Source organism: Pelmatolapia mariae, linkage group LG14 (assembly GCF_036321145.2).
Source record: "Pelmatolapia mariae isolate MD_Pm_ZW linkage group LG14, Pm_UMD_F_2, whole genome shotgun sequence".
Classification (NCBI taxonomy): domain Eukaryota; kingdom Metazoa; phylum Chordata; class Actinopteri; order Cichliformes; family Cichlidae; genus Pelmatolapia; species Pelmatolapia mariae.
Genome location: NC_086239.1, coordinates 21095274 through 21112056, shown reverse-complemented (window position 1 = coordinate 21112056; position 16783 = coordinate 21095274). Strand labels below are relative to the sequence as shown.

General features: G+C 39.1%; 1 protein-coding gene across 2 annotated transcripts in view; it reads left to right on the top strand.

Moving 5' to 3' along the window:
* Positions 1–16783, top strand: part of arhgef12a (Rho guanine nucleotide exchange factor (GEF) 12a) — a 41403-nt gene that overhangs the window by 9574 nt on the left and 15046 nt on the right. The window contains exons 2-6 of one of the 2 annotated variants that reach the window (XM_063492909.1): positions 6369–6389; positions 7162–7253; positions 9298–9363; positions 15538–15636; positions 16717–16766. In XM_063492909.1, the coding sequence (XP_063348979.1) occupies positions 6369–6389; positions 7162–7253; positions 9298–9363; positions 15538–15636; positions 16717–16766 (328 nt within the window). The remainder of the gene's footprint in view (positions 1–6368; positions 6390–7161; positions 7254–9297; positions 9364–15537; positions 15637–16716; positions 16767–16783) is intronic. The other variant, XM_063492910.1, reaches the window with a different exon arrangement.

The window sequence follows — 16783 nt, the reverse complement described above, 5'->3', positions numbered from 1 at the left end:
TAGGTCTGCTTAGATTAATTCTAAGAGGAACCGAGAGTAATCCGAAGTATTTCCTCTGAATCTTGCATTACTTTGCCTACTTCCTTATATACTGTTTCCCTTCCTCTTTAGTGTGGGAGACCTGTGCACAGAAATGGCTGTGCATCAGAGCTCCCTTAGAGCTGTTTGTCCTCCCTCTTTCTCTTCTTTTTCCTCTCTCCACGGGCTGGTCTGGTCCCGGCCTCTCTTGCTGCCACTGTTGCTGCAGTTGGCCCAGCTCTTCCACAGTTTTCCATCAAAACACCAAACCTCAATGGAGCATTCAAGCCCAGGCCCGCTCCAGTGCTGCCCCTCCCTCCTATCCCACCCTGTTCTGACTCTGCCTTCTTTCTCCCTTTCTCGCTCACTGCACAGTTAATGGCCCCGTCCAGGAAGAGGTTCCTCACTTAGACTTTATATAACTGGATCTGAAGTATTGAATGAAGTGTGAGTGTTGTCTGTGAGATTTCATAGGGGGGAAAAAAGCTGGTTTTATCAAGTTGGTTTTGTAGCTTCTCTTAGATCTACATGTAAGCTGTGATCTAAAAATGTTCTAACAAAACCACAATGTAGAAGAATTAAGTTGTTGTCAGTTGTTGTAACAGGATTCACACGGTCCAAGATGGGGTTTTTTTTATTACTAAAAGGCTGTTTAGAGTGTTGCATCAGTGTGCAACTTCTGCAAGCAGACTCAGAAGCTGTTTTGTTTAATACTTAAACAGAACCGCATATTTTCTGTTCATATCATGCTGTTCTTTGTATGTTTTTGTACTGCAACTAGTGATTATTAACGCTCAACCAGTGATTATTAACACAAGAGTCTTTTATACTCGTTTGTTCTAGCAAATCTAAAAAAATGAAAAATGCTTTACTTACTTGTTATACAGTCCTTGAAACCTGACATAAACTATTAATGGAGACTTGATAAGAATTAAAACTTTGCATAGTTTTCGTAGTATTATCAGGGGAGGAGGGGGCGTGGAGATTATACACTGCTGATCGGCAAAAGAGTATGTACTGTGAAGTTATGGGCTTTAGTGTATGTCAGTAATACTTTTCACTACAAACTATGAAGTGAGACCCTATAGTATGAACAGACTAGCAGGCTTTGCAGTCACTACAGTCAGAATCTATCAGAATCTATGCCACAGCAACCAGCTCTTATCAGAATTCGCTTATTCACAACTACTCTTTTTTCCTTTTCATTGTTTAACTCCAGCTAGTACAGATATTGTTAGACAAACCTGAATTGTAAGCCTGAGCTACACTCCCAATTGTAAGCCTGAAACACTCCCAGTGCAGCCAATTAAGATACTTAGCTATCCACGTGGCCATGACAATTACTTTTCTTGGACAGTAACCCTTGGGTTAGTGTTATGAATGCATGCTGTTGTCGTAAATTGACAAACCAAGGTAGCATTGTTTTTGGACCAAAATGCACGTTCCACTTAATACCACTTTTCAGTTTCTCTTTAACTACAGATGTGATGAGTTGAATTTAAAAGAAGAACAAACTACACTATTTAATGTATTTCCAGTTTACCCTTTATCTGAACAGTCCTAAGATTACAGCTTTAATCACTTATTGATATTTTTCATGCAGAAAAATATATATACCGTATTTTCCGCACTGTAAGGCGCACTTAAAATCCTTTAATTTTCTCAAAAATCGAAAAGCCGCACCGCTTGATGGATTGTCTGAACATTACGGCTACCGTAGTCAGGACCCTCACGGAGTAATCTGTGTCCAAAGCTCCGTCCATTTCAGGTCCCAAAGTCAAACGAACACTGCGGCATCACTGAGAGTTAAAAACTGTCTAAATTCTTTCATCTGTAATAAAATGATCAGCGTTGCTGCTTTACCGGGTGTAACAATTAAGTTTAACATCCAGGCATCCATGAAAACAGAATTTATTACATTGAACGGAGTTAGAAGTTAGCAGAAAGTTAGCTCGCTAGTTTCCACTTAAACATGATATAGCATGTTCTGACTGAGAGATTTCTGAAAAAATTAAAACCTACAGCTCTGCTATCACTTCCAACATAAATGAAAACAGAAAACTAAACAGCAGTGATGTTTGTAGGGTTACTGAAGTTGGACTAGCTGCTATATAATGATGTGCTACGCGATCGCTAGTGAGCTATGTTAGCATAACAAACACAGTGAAGCTGGAGGATGAACCCTAACATTTTTCCACTCGATAAAAGTTAACTTGAGGGTTCCCGATGGTTATGGACAAATGCAATCTCATGGCAGGATGCTGTAAACAGACCAAACTTCAGTCAGGAGAACAACTGAGATAACCCATCCACAATACGAGGTTAGTCATTAATATACTGCAACAACATGGGAATAGAGCAGCTGCGAGAGAATTCAACATTAATCAATCAATGGTTCGGAAGTGGAGGAAACAAGAAGAATGAGTTGAGTAAAGTTTAACTTATCTTACTGTTTTGTTTCGCTTAATACGCCTTATAATCCGGTGCGCCTTATGTATGAAAACAGACCCATTCATCGACAGTGCGCCTTATAATCTGGTGCGCCTTATGGTCCGAGAAATACGGTATATTTAGTTTCTGAAGAGTATGTAGAATGAAAAGTATTTCTTTTAAACTTTGTCTTTAGTTACTGGTGTGATTGTAATTTAAATTGGGGGGGGGGGGTTATGGGAACCCCAAAAACTGTTATTTTTATTGGTGCTGAAATGTTTTTTATGTGATATTTCCTATCTACAACTGGCATGACGTCTAACAGGGTAGAGCAGGGCAAAACACTGAAATGTAATTATTATAAAAAATTGTCACACTCTATTCTGTTTGTCTTACAGGTATAATAGAACTGTGTATTTATCAGTCCTTTTTGCTTGAGACAAAACCAAAATGAGACTTTTAAGCCTTTGTTTGTCATTCTGTTACATGTATCGGGTATGATGACTTCTCGTCAGCTATCTAAGTGTTGTAGAAATATGGTTCATCTTACCCATATTTAAATTTCTTATTTTAAGCTGAGGACATTTGCGCCCACATTGAAACTTTGCAGCTTCAAATTGGCTGTCACCAATTTAGTCTTAGACAACAGTCACAGTAGCTTGCCAGTGCCAAAAGTTTTTACAAAAATTCTGTAAAAAAACAGTATTTCTGTAATGTGTGTTGTTGTTTTTTTTCTTTTTTTTTAAACATGCAGTTAACAAACCATTATGTAGATGCATAGAGAAACACATGGGGAATGAGTTATGACTAAAGTAAATAACCATTACTTCAAAGATGGATTAGCAGTTGTTATGTGTATATATTGGATTTGTTCCTTCAGCTTTAATTGCATAGTTTGTTTGTGGGTTGTGTTTTTTTTTTTTAAACAACCTTTTGACTGTTAGTTTGGGCTAATATGATGAAGCCCCTATCTGTCATTGTCTCATGTCAACTGTACCTGTCCAAAAAAAAGTTTTGGAAAACTTTTATTAATGCATGTTAAATTTCTTTTCTGCATAGGCAATGTTTCCCAAACTTACAGCTATATTTACTATTGAAAACTGATTCCAGTTCATATTATATACACAGTAAGCCGCTATATGCAAATAGACTTACAAACACTATTCTTACAGTAAAAGTAGATATGCCACAAAACACATTTAAAACTGTAATAAATATCATCTCTGCACATGCCTCGATGCTACAACTCTGTTTATGCAAAAAAATGTTTCTTCTTTTTGGCTACTACAAATCAGATGATTGGCTCATCCTAGGAGGGATCAAACAAGTATTATCTTTGATTCGGTCAAAAATGTATATTCATTATTCCTTTAGTGTCATGTTTCTCGCTTATAATTTGTGATGTCACACAGCAAATTATCAGACAGCCTTTACATTCAGCAGTTATTCAGAAGCACTGTTTCCATAGCAGGCCTGTCTCACTCTCAGCGGGACTGTGCTGTAGTTTTGCTGTGATGCCCGGGCATCGTTGTTATTCCTTTTCTTTCAGTTTTTTTTCCGCTCTGCACTGGTTGAGTGCCAAAACCAATGTGACAACAGTGCTCACATCCACCCAGGCGGAAAGTTGTCCTTAGATGGAAAGTTTTTATTTATTTTTTTTAATTTAGCCTGTATCTATTTTTATAATAACTTTGGAAGCATTCGTTTGTAAATGACAGAACCCAGACCTTTAAATGGTTAGTTGTAGTATGGATTTGCTTGCCAGAGGCAACTAGGGATGTTTAACAGTCAAGCTCTGAAGTGGTGTGTTTTCACAAACTTTAACCAAAAGTGTGGCAGCTTCAGGATTCTGCGCAGCGGGATATTTCTCGATTTAGGAATAGTACCTATAATTTAAAGAATATTAGTTTGTTTGATATCCTTAAACTTACATAGTGATCCCCCATTTTGTGTAGCATATAGCACATACGAAGTTTTGTTGTCCCTTTTAAAACTTGCTGTGCCACTACTTCCTTTTACCACTTCTCTCTTGTTTGTACTATTTCTTGCATATTTTTTCAGAACTACCTTTGTCCTTCTTCTCAGTCTTTATATGTATTTTATAGGCAAGTGATTTCATGCTAGGTGTTTCTCTTATTTCTTCTAGAGACTGTGCTGGCTCTGACTCATGTCTTTTCTTAGGACGTAAAATGATGTTGCCCTTCTGAACAAATGTTTTTTCAGTTCCCTTCAAACAGTTTTACCAAGTGCAAGACCTCATGAAGAGGAACCACAGCATTATTTCAAAAGGCACTATTATAAGCATAATTCAGCACAGTCATGTCTACAGTCACTGTAGACAGCTTGATGTGTCATCCATCCTCTTGGTTTCCCTGTCATGCTTTCATTTGCTCCTATACGATCAACCAAAAACATGTGCCTACTCATTTTTGCCGTCTCCCAGCTTGTGCATTTGCATGTAGCATTTCACAGTGTGTGTATTTGTGTGCTGACTTTTCCATCCTTCCAATTCAGAGGTTTCTTAGGGAATGGGTTACTTAAAACTATTTTTTTCCCCCTGCTGTAAGCTCTGGAACTTATTACAGTCTGAGGCATTTTCATAAACGGGCCATTCAGCTGCCCCTGCATGGCCCTGAATGAGACACAGTGTCACAAGGAGAAAGGGAGTTAATGTGGCTAGTAAGTCATGACACCTCCTTTTTTCCGAACAGTATTATTTTAGAGTGAGTAGTTATTTGTATTCATATACTGTGCATTTTCCCTTGTTTTTCTCTTTTTACATTTTCACAAGCATTTAGTGTAGCATATAGCACATATGTACAAGCCTGAATAAAGACTTTGGGGTATTACAGCAAAGTGTGAAAATGGATTTCACTGCTGTGTGATTATTTCCACAGTGAGACACCAATCTTTTCCATCTTTTCCACTTCTTCGCAGTTAAAAATAATAAAATGAGTCTAAATTTCGGCTGGTTGAAGTGGTTTCTCATACTAAATGATGTAAAATAGCAAATTATGGCTCAGTCTTTCTGGAGAAAAATCAGTAGTACTGACTGTGTGGACCCCAACTTGGAGTGCTGACGGGTGTTGCAGTGACACTCATATAATCAACTCCAACACTAAGAGTTTTAAGATACTTTGCTAGGTTAAACAAAATAAATCAATATTAAAATCTGTGACCCTTTGCCACGTTGTGTTGGAATAGATTGTCTTTGATTCTCTTTAATCACTTTCAGAGGCTAAAACACATTTTTGGCATGTATATCTTATCTTTGAGTACTGGACTAAAATTTGGTTTAGAAACTGTACAAAGTGCAAGGTCCAGCCGACTCTTGTGTGCCTTGGGTGACTCTGTTAAGGCTGTCTCTTAAACATGAGAATGAACACCTACATCTGCTGTTAACAGTGTAGCATTTCTTTAAATTGTCTTGCCTATAAATTTTCTTTCATGCTTTGTTTGCCAAAGAAAAAAGGCAGATCTCGAGTATCCTGGAAAACATTGCGTTTTCCAATATGGTGCTGACTATATCCCCTAATTATTTCATTACTGCTGCATTCTGTGGCAATGAGCATGCCACTTCGAAGGCCCTGTGTATGATTACGATATGATTATTACAGTGAAGCTATGATGTCTGAAGAACTAGATTACAGCACATGCACACAGATGAGATCTGAGAGGCAGAGGACATTTGACCTGGAAAACGCTTTAATCTGCAGCTGAAGAACTCTGATGTTTGATCGGGATTATCATGTTTACTACTATATGGGTCTCATGAGAAGCTGTCAGCACGACATCTTGTTTTTCGTTTTTTAACTCTCCAAACAGGAATAAGCAGTCCAGCTTTTGTGCTCTACATTACATTAGTAGTCTGCCAGCAGATTTCTGTAGGATGCTAACTGTTATTCTGTTTTATCTTGCAGGTTTCCCAAGAAAGCAAACAGGTAAGAATCTTTATCTTATTGGATTGCTGACACTTACACCCTTATGAATAGGGAATCCTGTGGTAACACAGACATAACACACCACCCAGTCCCATACATGTACAGAGCTCTGCATGAGGGAAATGAGGCAGATTTTACTAGGCCTGGTGTGCTGTAATACAGAAGTCTTTAGAGTGTGGACCAACCCCCCGCCCCCCCATGCGCGCACACACACACACACACAGAGTGACGGACAAAGGGGTCCCTCTTTTAAGGGCGGCCCATCGCTGCCTTTCACTGTGAACAGAACAGTGGCCTTTCACAGTTGAGGCCAGTATAGGCAGAGGCAGCCATACATAGCCTCCCGAGGTTCAAGCCGGAGTCTGGCCTTGTGGTATCTCCACTGAGAAGCGTCCTTTCTCTGGCCTTGCTCTTTGGGCACTCAGGAGAGCGCCTCCACTTCCTCTCAGCGTGTCACATTATACAGTAGACACACTCGGCATGATTCATACGCTAGGAGGTCCTCCTGCATTTTATTCTCAAGAATAAAAAGGACAGTAGTTGGTTCTTACTGTTGCTGCGGTTACTCCGGGTCTTTACTTGCATGAAAGCCAGGCTTATTCTGTAGCAGTAGTGTAAGATATGCATACATTATAGTGACCTTTTCAGTAAAAACAATGCAATGTGTAAAAGTCTGCATTGTTGTATGTGATTGCTCTTACTGGACAAATGCTGGTCTTGTACTGTTCTACCACTTGGTTTACCTTTTACTCCTCTGTTCCCCTTTCTATAGAACCAGCAGCATTCTCAGTAAAGACCACCCCCCAGACAAGAAACCCAAAAGTGAAAAAAATTCCCTTCCCTCCAATGAGTTTGACCCTACAGGTAACTTTGTACTTTCATTTCTATGCTTGAATGTGGTTTTCCTACTCGCTCTGCTTCAGTCCGTGACAGTGCGTGTTTCCATCTCTTCCTTCGGTCTTTGAATGCCTCACTGACTGCCTCACATGTTTCTGTCTGACAGTCTCCTTTTCTTTTTTCTCTCCAACTCTCACACTCACAAATTGTCTCATAGAACAAATGTGCTCATGATGATTTGCTCAAGGCATGTTTGTGTCTTGCTCTATGCTTTGTGCTTGATTATTGTATAAGTTTAAAATGACAGCTTTACATCAGTCTTCACATGTGTGGTCTGATCTATGATAACTGTTTGTTTGTCATTGGATGAAAATAATTTATTATTAGTAGGAGTTTGAATCATCTTTTTGGGAGTTAATTCAGTTAACAGACAGTATAATGTGTCTTTAATGGTTACGTTGACATTACAGCTTTACAAGTGTTTGTCAGAAAGCTTACGTTTCATTACATGTTGCTAGTGTTAAGCCGATAAGCAGAGAACTGTTTGATTAATGGACTGAAAAATCAGTAGCTCTGTGTGTGTATTATGTTCACGTGTCTCACAGTTTTACATAAATAAGTGGGTTTTGTATGCTTGAGTGGTTGGGTGGTCTCATGTGTGCATGCATACTTGAAGGGCACAAAAAGCCACTGAGCTTATTATGCACTCCAGTTTCCAGTTTATTGCAGGGTGAAATTGTTATGTTTCAGAGACAGACTCGTCTGATATGGTGACAGTCCCGGTGGTATTTGTCAGCAGTCAGTTGAGTGTGATTCGAGATATGACTGAAGCTTCTGTATTCACAACAAAAAAAGAAAATCCTCTGCACCACATGGTGGCTTATCTGTGAATGATGCAACAAAACACAGACAAGATGAGTTCTCTCAGTTAAGACATGCGCTTTGCTGCTTGTCTTTGTCTGGCATCAGACTAAAATCTTCTTGCATACATTTCTTTGATGTTTAGCTATGTAGCGATTAAACAAAATGTACCAAATCCAGCAAGACGCACCTCATTCTTAAATGTACTTTTTGTACATCTTTATTTTCTGCTAGTGTTACATTTATGTCCTGAAATTTTGCATGTCTGCATGGTCTGTATCGCAGCTTGTACTTTTTTTATTTGCTTGCAAGATGCATGAACTCTAATAATCTTTTCCTAGATTTTCTCCATATGTGCCTTTTTTCTCTAATTTCAAAGTGGTTTGGGTTTATTAAGGATATACAGAAGTAGGCAGACACTGTAGATGTTTATTAAAACTGACTTTTTAGATCATTGTTTCCCACAAAAACTGATTATTTGTTTAAAAGAAAAAGTCAGCCTCCTTATTTTAATTGGTGGCCTAAGAAAAGTTTCTCTTCTGTTGATGGAAACTTGATTTTGGAATTATTTTTAGCATCATCCCCTTTGCCACAACTTATAAAACCACCCTCTGCGGTGGGGAGACACACCCAAAATTGCATGCAATTTCACTAGCTGCTTATTCATCATGATAAAACTGGAGGCAAAATTGAATATACCAGACCTAAATGAATGCTAGGTTTAAGTGTACAGCTACACTTTTATGGCCATTGTGTTATTAGCGCAGAATTTCTATTAAAGAAGCCAGATGTAATCTTGGCCTTTTGTAACCTTCTTTATTTTCAGGACTATTTATATGTTTAATATAAAATCAGACTTGAGCTATCATTTTAATGCGGTTTTCAGTTTTGAAAGTGTGTGGCCCCTATAATTACATTTGCAGTAAGTATCTATAGATATGTGGGTAGTTAAAAATAAAAAGGTACTACAAAAACAAGCTAGTTAATCTTCAGCTACTTTCACTTTTTTCAGTGCCTATCCAAATCATTTTTTTTTTTTTTTTTTGTTAAACTGCCGATTTGTGCGTTTAATTTTTCATCTCCCATGTTTATTTCTCCCTCATGATTTTCTCTTTCCTGTTTTGTGTTTCCTTTCCTTGTGTTGTTTCTTTATGTGTATGTGAATGTGTGCTGTCTGCTCTGCGTTCTGTTTGGTGGGGGCTGTGAGCAGAAGCTCTGGTGGTGCAGAAGAGTGGCAGCAGCAGTGTGCTACCAGAGGGGAAGCCTGAGTCCTGTGGTAAGAAGCTCCTGCTTGAATGGCTGGTGTGGCAGCTGCATTTGTACACGCTTCCTGGTGTGAGATTGCCTATAGATGTTTTACTTATGTGACCATGCTGGCTGATATTAAAATAAACTGTCCTCATAATCACTGCCGAGACATCAGCTCAACTGGGATACATTCAACTCCTTGTTTATCTGCTCTTTTAAAAATGGAAATCAGTATAGAATTTATTAAGAGATAGGCAGCCAACACAGATATTTTTTACAGTGATTATTTATTTATTTCGTTTTATTTTATGATCAGTACAATAGCTTCTAGTAGTCAACCGTTTTGTGAACATTTGGTATGTAGTTATATTGTACTTTTCAAATGAATGAGCTAATTTAAGTATAGGATCTGCCTACATGATTACAAGGACCAAACATTGGATTTAGTGATATGTTTATTAGAATCTATGTAAACAAAGCCACTTGGGTGTCCCTCTGGTCTTTTTAAACCCATTCGACTTTGCTTTCATGCTTGTTACTTCATCTACACTGACACGAGTACATTTACAGGCAGAGACACGTGGTCACTGCAGCCAACTGACTGCATGTGGCTTGCCTCACATGCAATGAATTGACAAAACAAATTCTTAAAGCAGCTGTCAGAAATGCCAGTTTGAGCTGAGATAGTCTAAACTCTCCAAAGGGTACAGTTGACAAAGGTAAACCCTTATTATCATATGCAACAAAGCATTGGCGTGTTTGTTCACTTTGAAACAAACAGATCTTTGTCTCTTATCTTTTTCTGGTCTGGTGCAACTTTAGCTTTTTTTTTTTTTTTTTGACAACAAAAAATCAGTGAGAACTGAAAGTCTTAAAACTCCAGCTTTTAATGAAATGAAATTGTTCTGCCTTTTTAATGCTCTGGGCTGTTACTTAGGTTCCTTTTGTGTTACTGTGGTGATGATACAATACAGAAGGTCACCTTATTCTCTAGTGTAAGTTTCGTATCATTGGTGGGTGCTGATTACATTAAAGTTGAATCTCTGAATTATACATTAGCTCAGATCACGTCAGCAGTCCCAATCCTCATGGTTTATAAATACCAAAGAATTTTAAATGCTTTAAAGCATAGAGAGAGAGAGAGAGAGATGAGCATCTAGAGGCAAATTCACACCAGCTCTTGAATTCATATGGCTTCATCTGCTTCCTTGACACCCATGCCCTCTCCCCCTCCCTTCCTCCTCGTTCCTTCATCTATACCTAACCCTCTCTCTACACCCTTCCCCCCAACCCAGAGCTTTTGGCTCCTCTAACCTCTCTCCACATATTAGCTGCTGTTCCTTCTATTCTCCAACCCCCAACGTACCTATCGATCGACGTACCTCTCTTTTGATGACAAGAAACCACTGGATACCTTTCTCAGTCTTTAAAATGTTGAAATGACAATTTAAGAGAGTTTGTTGTAGTTATAGAGTCTTCTCGTTTTGTTGTTTTTTTTGTTTTTTGTTTAAATAATATGAGACTACAATTATGTATTTAAGCATTTGTGTACTTTGCGTAATGTTTTCTTTTATGTCTTGTGACAAAGTGCTGGCCAGATAAAGGATAACCTTCCCCTTGCATTTCTTCTAAATCGCTCCACAAAGAACCTGAAAAGTAACGTTCCTCTTTCTAACCTGTGAGATAACATCTACTTAAAAAGAGTCGTCAGATCAGTTTCCGAAATGACCTCACACGTAACCTGTTTCCAAGGAAAGGTGCGACCCTGTGTAAAATGTAAATAAAAACAGAATGCAGTGATTTGAAACTCATTTTCAACAATTCTGGGAAACGGGTGGATATCTGCTTGTTTTGCAGACATGTCTTAAGCATAGTCCTAACTAAAGGATAATTCAGTGACCCCGAGGTGTGGAAGCTCATACTTAATGAAAAATAGTGCAAAGACAAAATATTATATGTTGAAACTGTTGTTTTGTAAATAAAGATATGAGTAAATTTGAAGCTTATAGTACAGAGGACATTTTTTTTTTAAACACACATCTCTAAGCATTTGTAAACTGAGACAACTGATTGCTTTTTTTAAAAGCGAAACATTTTCCGAGCATGTGTGATTCAGAAATTCAGGTATTTCATAGTTCAGGGCTTCCTTTGTTGTAGTTCCCATTTAAAATGTTTTCAATTGTCTAATTGGTCGGGGCTGTAGAAAGACCAGTTTAACATCCAGATTCTTTTCTTAGCAGGTCATGTCACTAAAGTGTTTCTAAGTAACTTAAATGTATTTTTTTTTAAACCCAGTTTACCTAGCTTCTGTTATTGCTGTACCAGGCCTTTGGTATTTATTTAAAAAAAAAAACAACAACAAAAAAACCAATCATGGTTGTACCTTTTATAAATGTCATGTTTTGTCTTTGTACTGTTTAATTTAAATTAAATTATTAATGATGGTTCCAACTTTTTTTGAATAGGGTTCTGTATTCTAAATAGGTATTTTTATTTGTTTGTTGTCTACCCAGTCTTGATGATGATTATGATAGTAATAATAATGAGAAGGACCCTTTGTTGTCGTTGTCTATTAGAAAGTGCAAGACATTAGATAAAACATTTTAAAAGAATTGAAGCATGTAAAATAAATAAATCTGGCATTAAAAATAATTAAAGTGGAAAGGACAGACATAGACGTCTGTATATTTATGATGACTGGACTTAAGGGGATGCCATTCACCACAGAATAGGTATTGTGCTCCTTTATTTACAGCAGTTGTGGGTTTTGAAGGCATAAGGGAAGACACTGTTTTAACTCTGTTTGTCTGGATGTTTGTCCACCTGTACTGCCTGCCTGAGGGCAGAAGGTTGAACAAGTGCTGTCCAGAGTGGGGAGGGTCTTTGATTATTTTCTTTGCCCTGCTGAGACGGCGAGTGCTGGAGATGTCCTCTAGGGAAGACATTGGGCAGCCGATGGCTCGCTGGATGGTGTTGATAACCCTCTTTCCTGTCTGCTGCCGAGCAGCTAGTGTACCACACTGTGATGCAGTACATCAGTACATTGTCGATGGCAAAACAGTAAAAGGCTACCAACAGCTTTTCCTCTGTGCGATTCCTCTGCAGCACACTCAGGAAATGTTGTTTCTGGTGGTCTTTTTTTAACTGTCGCTGTTATGTTGGGAGACCAAGAGCGATCCTCCGCGATGTTCCTATGAAATTAAAGAAGGAAACCCTTTTGATGCAGTCTGTATTGATCTAGCGAGCAGCAGGGTTGGGTCCACGCTGCGCCTCCTGTAGTCAGTCATCATCCCCCTGGTTTTTTGATGCTGAGTGCCAGATTAGTAGCAGAGTAACACCCAGACAGCTTCTACACCCCATCTCTGTACACTAACTTGTCGCTTCCAGATACAAGTCAACTCACAGTAGTGTTTTCAGCAAATTGTATTAACTGTGCATATTTTGTGTTCTGGGCAACTATAAATTCGTGTTTCAGCATAATATTTTTCCAAGTCTATGATGTGTTATGCATTTACACAGTGAAAACCTTATTGGTCATATTTCATGTCCACACTGGCTTCAAAGATGTCCTGTCTTGGGACTATTTCAGTGAAAGTAATGGGGCACAAAATCCCTTCATCCAAGTATGGATAATAAATTTTTAAAGGCAGATGTAATAATAATAATAGCTTTGAGATTGGGGGGTTGGGGGTGGCCTTTAAATCGTCTGCAAAACTGTCTTATATGAAAGTAACTTGGTATTAAAGTATCACTATAATCTCAGATACTACTCTGAATTGAATGTGTGAGCCTCCTTGCAAAACAGTGATGTGTATCTCCGTATGACTGCTTGAGGCTCTCTGTTAGACTCTAAGCCAAGCTACCCTGGTCCCCAGAGGTGATCCTTTTGTTGTTTGTTAAACAGTCCGCCTATAGGACATGTGTCAAACTCAAGGCCCGCGGGCCACATCTGGCCCGGCGGACAATTTTATCTGGCCCGCGAGATCATTTTATATAGATTTATTATTATTGTTATGCATGGCCCAGCGATATGAGGCGCTAATAACACACAAGCTACAGATCCCATAATGCAGCGCTGCAGCCTCCTTGCCGAACGCTAGGCTAGCTGGGAACATTCCCGCGTCAATCAAGTCAAACTTCTGTTATTGCAAAGCTAGCCCCTCACAATGGCGAAGAGAAAAGTTGATTCTGAAAACAGAGCATTTCATCACCGGTGGGAGACTGAATATATGTTTACAAACATTGCCGTGTTCTGGGCATCCTACCTGACAAACCATCCTACCCGTTGTTTCTACGCATGCGCACAACACGAAATTCAGTGGCAAACTGTCCTACCTTTGTGAATATGAGCTAGAAGCATAATTTTACAGCTAGAATTCAGTGGCAAATCATCTTACCTTTGTTAATAAGAGCAAGAAACATACTATGACGGGTAAAATTACGTGCCAAACCATGCTACCTTTGTGAATGTGACCTACAAGCATACTTTAACGGGTAAAATGAAGTGGCAAACCGTCCTGGCTTTATGAATGTGAGCTACAAGCATACTCTGATGGGCAAAGTTAAGTGGCAAACCGTCATACCTACTTACATTTGTGCTGGAATTACTCTGTGACAGCAGAAATGTGCATAAACTACTTACGGTAGGATGTTTTGCCAAAGTAGGACGTTTTGTCAGAACACCAGTAAACCCGTGTGTCTTATTAGTGAAGCTAATGTGGCTGTAATTAAGGAATTTAAGACGGCACTACGAGACAAAACATCAGGATAAGCTGAAAAACCTAAATGCAGAGCAGAAACTACAGAAAGTAGAAGAGCTAAAGAAGAATCTGACATTTCAGCAGACTTTTTTCACCAGAGCAAAATCACAAAGTGAAGCTGTTGTGAAGGCAAGTTTTATTGTAGCAGAGGAGATAGCCAAATCAGCCCAGCCATTTACCGAGGGAGAGTTTCTGAAGAGCTGCATGATGAAGGTGTGCGACGTCTTGTGTCCAGACAAAACGCAGATTTTGTGTCCAAGTGTAACCGACATGAAACTGCCCTGGGACAAACTTGTTGGACTTATAACAGATGGAGCGCCGGTGTTGTGTGGTGAAAAAAAGTGGACTAGTTGGCAGGATGCGAGTAAAGATGCAGGAGAACTGTACCGGTGAGTTAACAGCATACTGCATCATACACCAGGAAACGCTGTGTGGTAAAGTCCTAAAAACGGAGCATGTAATGATCACCGTGATGCAAACCGTAAATTTTATCCAAACTAAAGGTTTAAATCACTGTCAATTTCAGTCTTTTATGTGGGAAATAGATTCAGAGTTTGCTGATATTCCTTATCATACAGAGGTCCATTGGCTGAGTTGGGGAAAAATTCTCAATAGAGTTTTTGAGCTCAGCAAGGAAATCTGTCAGTTCATGGACATGGCATGTATGATGCGGTGAAGGCATTTCAAGTGAAGCTGTCACAAATGCACCAGTGCAACTTGCCTCACTTTCCCTGTTGCCAAGTAATGTTGAACCAAGTCAGCGCAACAGCGTTCCCAAATGCGCACTTTTCTGATAAACTGAGCGCACTGAGTTCGCACGGCGCTTTGGTGACTTTGAAGCACAAGATGAGAATTTTGAGCTGCTTCACAACCCATTTACAGTTGACGTGGAAACTGCACCTGTGCAGATTCAGATGGAGCTGCATTCTAATGGGACACTCAAGGGAAAGTACGACACTGAATGGCCCGCAGAGTGTATTAGTTCCATTCCTGAAGCAATGCCCCAGCTCCGTCTACATGCGGCTCGAACCTTGTATATGTTTTCATTTATTTTTTCTGGGGTTTGTGGCAGCATGTTCATATTTTTAACTTGCATAATTTTGACATAATTCAACATATCTAAACCAAATCTCTATTAAAAATTTAAGAAGGCACCATGGAGCCATTATCTGTGGAGCCCACTGTTGTATTTTGATGTTTAAAAACAAAAAAGGAGAGCTTTCTAGTAACCTACCTCACACAGAGACAGCTTCAGCTTTATGCTTTGGCAGAGGAAAAAGTGTAAAGTTTATAGTGACTGATTTTTATCACCTTCCCAGTGTGATTATTGTAGAATTCCGTCACCCTACATGCTAAGAGTGAACTAACTGGGTGAACTAAAAATTTACTCAACTTCCTTATCTTGTGAAAATCTTTCTCTTTCCGGTCTGTGTCACTTGCAGGTCTGGTCCAGCGATGTGTAATAATCCAGAAAGATGAAAATGGCTTTGGGCTCACTGTCAGTGGTGACAATCCAGTGTTTGTGCAGCTTGTCAAAGAAGGTAAGATTGACTCTCAAACTTACAAGAGAAAAATGTTACCACATTGACCACCTTCGGTTTGAGCCTTCCGTGAGCTCCCCTTATTTTGTGCTTGTGTCATCATGCAATGACATCAAACTATCACGTCAGTTTGCCATGTTAGTTCGCCAATATGAGTGGTAATTGGTCCCCAGAAATCACCAACTCTGGCATTTATTTAGACTAGTGACGTTGTTGACTTTACACTATTTCCTCTTTCTACAAGTTTCACTTGTAGTTGCAGCTTCTGCTTTATCCTGTTGTCTTGTTATGAGCTTGTCAAGATGCTTCTGTGACCCCAAGTAGTGTCTCACACTGTCTGTAGAGGATTATGTAGGCTTTTATCAGGTCACAGTAAACACTAGCAGGTCTGTATAGCAGTGGATGGAGACTGCAGAGGAAGGAACCAATCGAGACCTTTTTTTCTTTTTTGCACTTTCATTAATGCTTGGGAGTGTCTTAACTATCACTGAATGGCTTCCCATTTTCTTTTTTTAAGTTCCATGTGAATAATGTATCAGCATTTTAAACTGAAAAGCAAACAAAATGCAGCTATAGTGTCTTTAAATGTCATCCCAACGTGGTGAAACTGAAACAGATAGTTATAAGTCCCTTTCCCCCCCCTACTCCCCAGTTGAGCAGACTGAGTTATATTCTTTATTCCCTGACCCCAAGTTGAATTTCCTCACTACTACAAACCTGAAGACCTAAAGTCTATTTTCGGCTTGCAGAGTACTTGAACTGCACTCTGCTGACTTTAGTCAGACTTGCCTCTCATAATAACCTGTCTCATGCCTAAATCCCTTTGTTTGGGGTGGAGCTGTGAAACAGGTCCTTCTCGTAATATAACCACTGTTATGGTCTTTCAAAATAGCACTTGAAATAGTCACGTATTTATGGTCTGTCAAAAGATTTTTGGCATATTCATTGTGAAGAAATGTCATTGCTGCATCATGAAGAAGCATTTTTTGTGTTTCCTTCCTTATTTTCTATTATTCCACTTCCATTGCTTTTTCTCTCTCTTTAAGTTGTTAATTGCTTATTTCCCTTTGTGTTTACCAGATGGGGCTGCGATGCGAGCAGGTGTTCAGACAGGAGACAGGATCATCAAGGTATTCTGTTCCTCTGC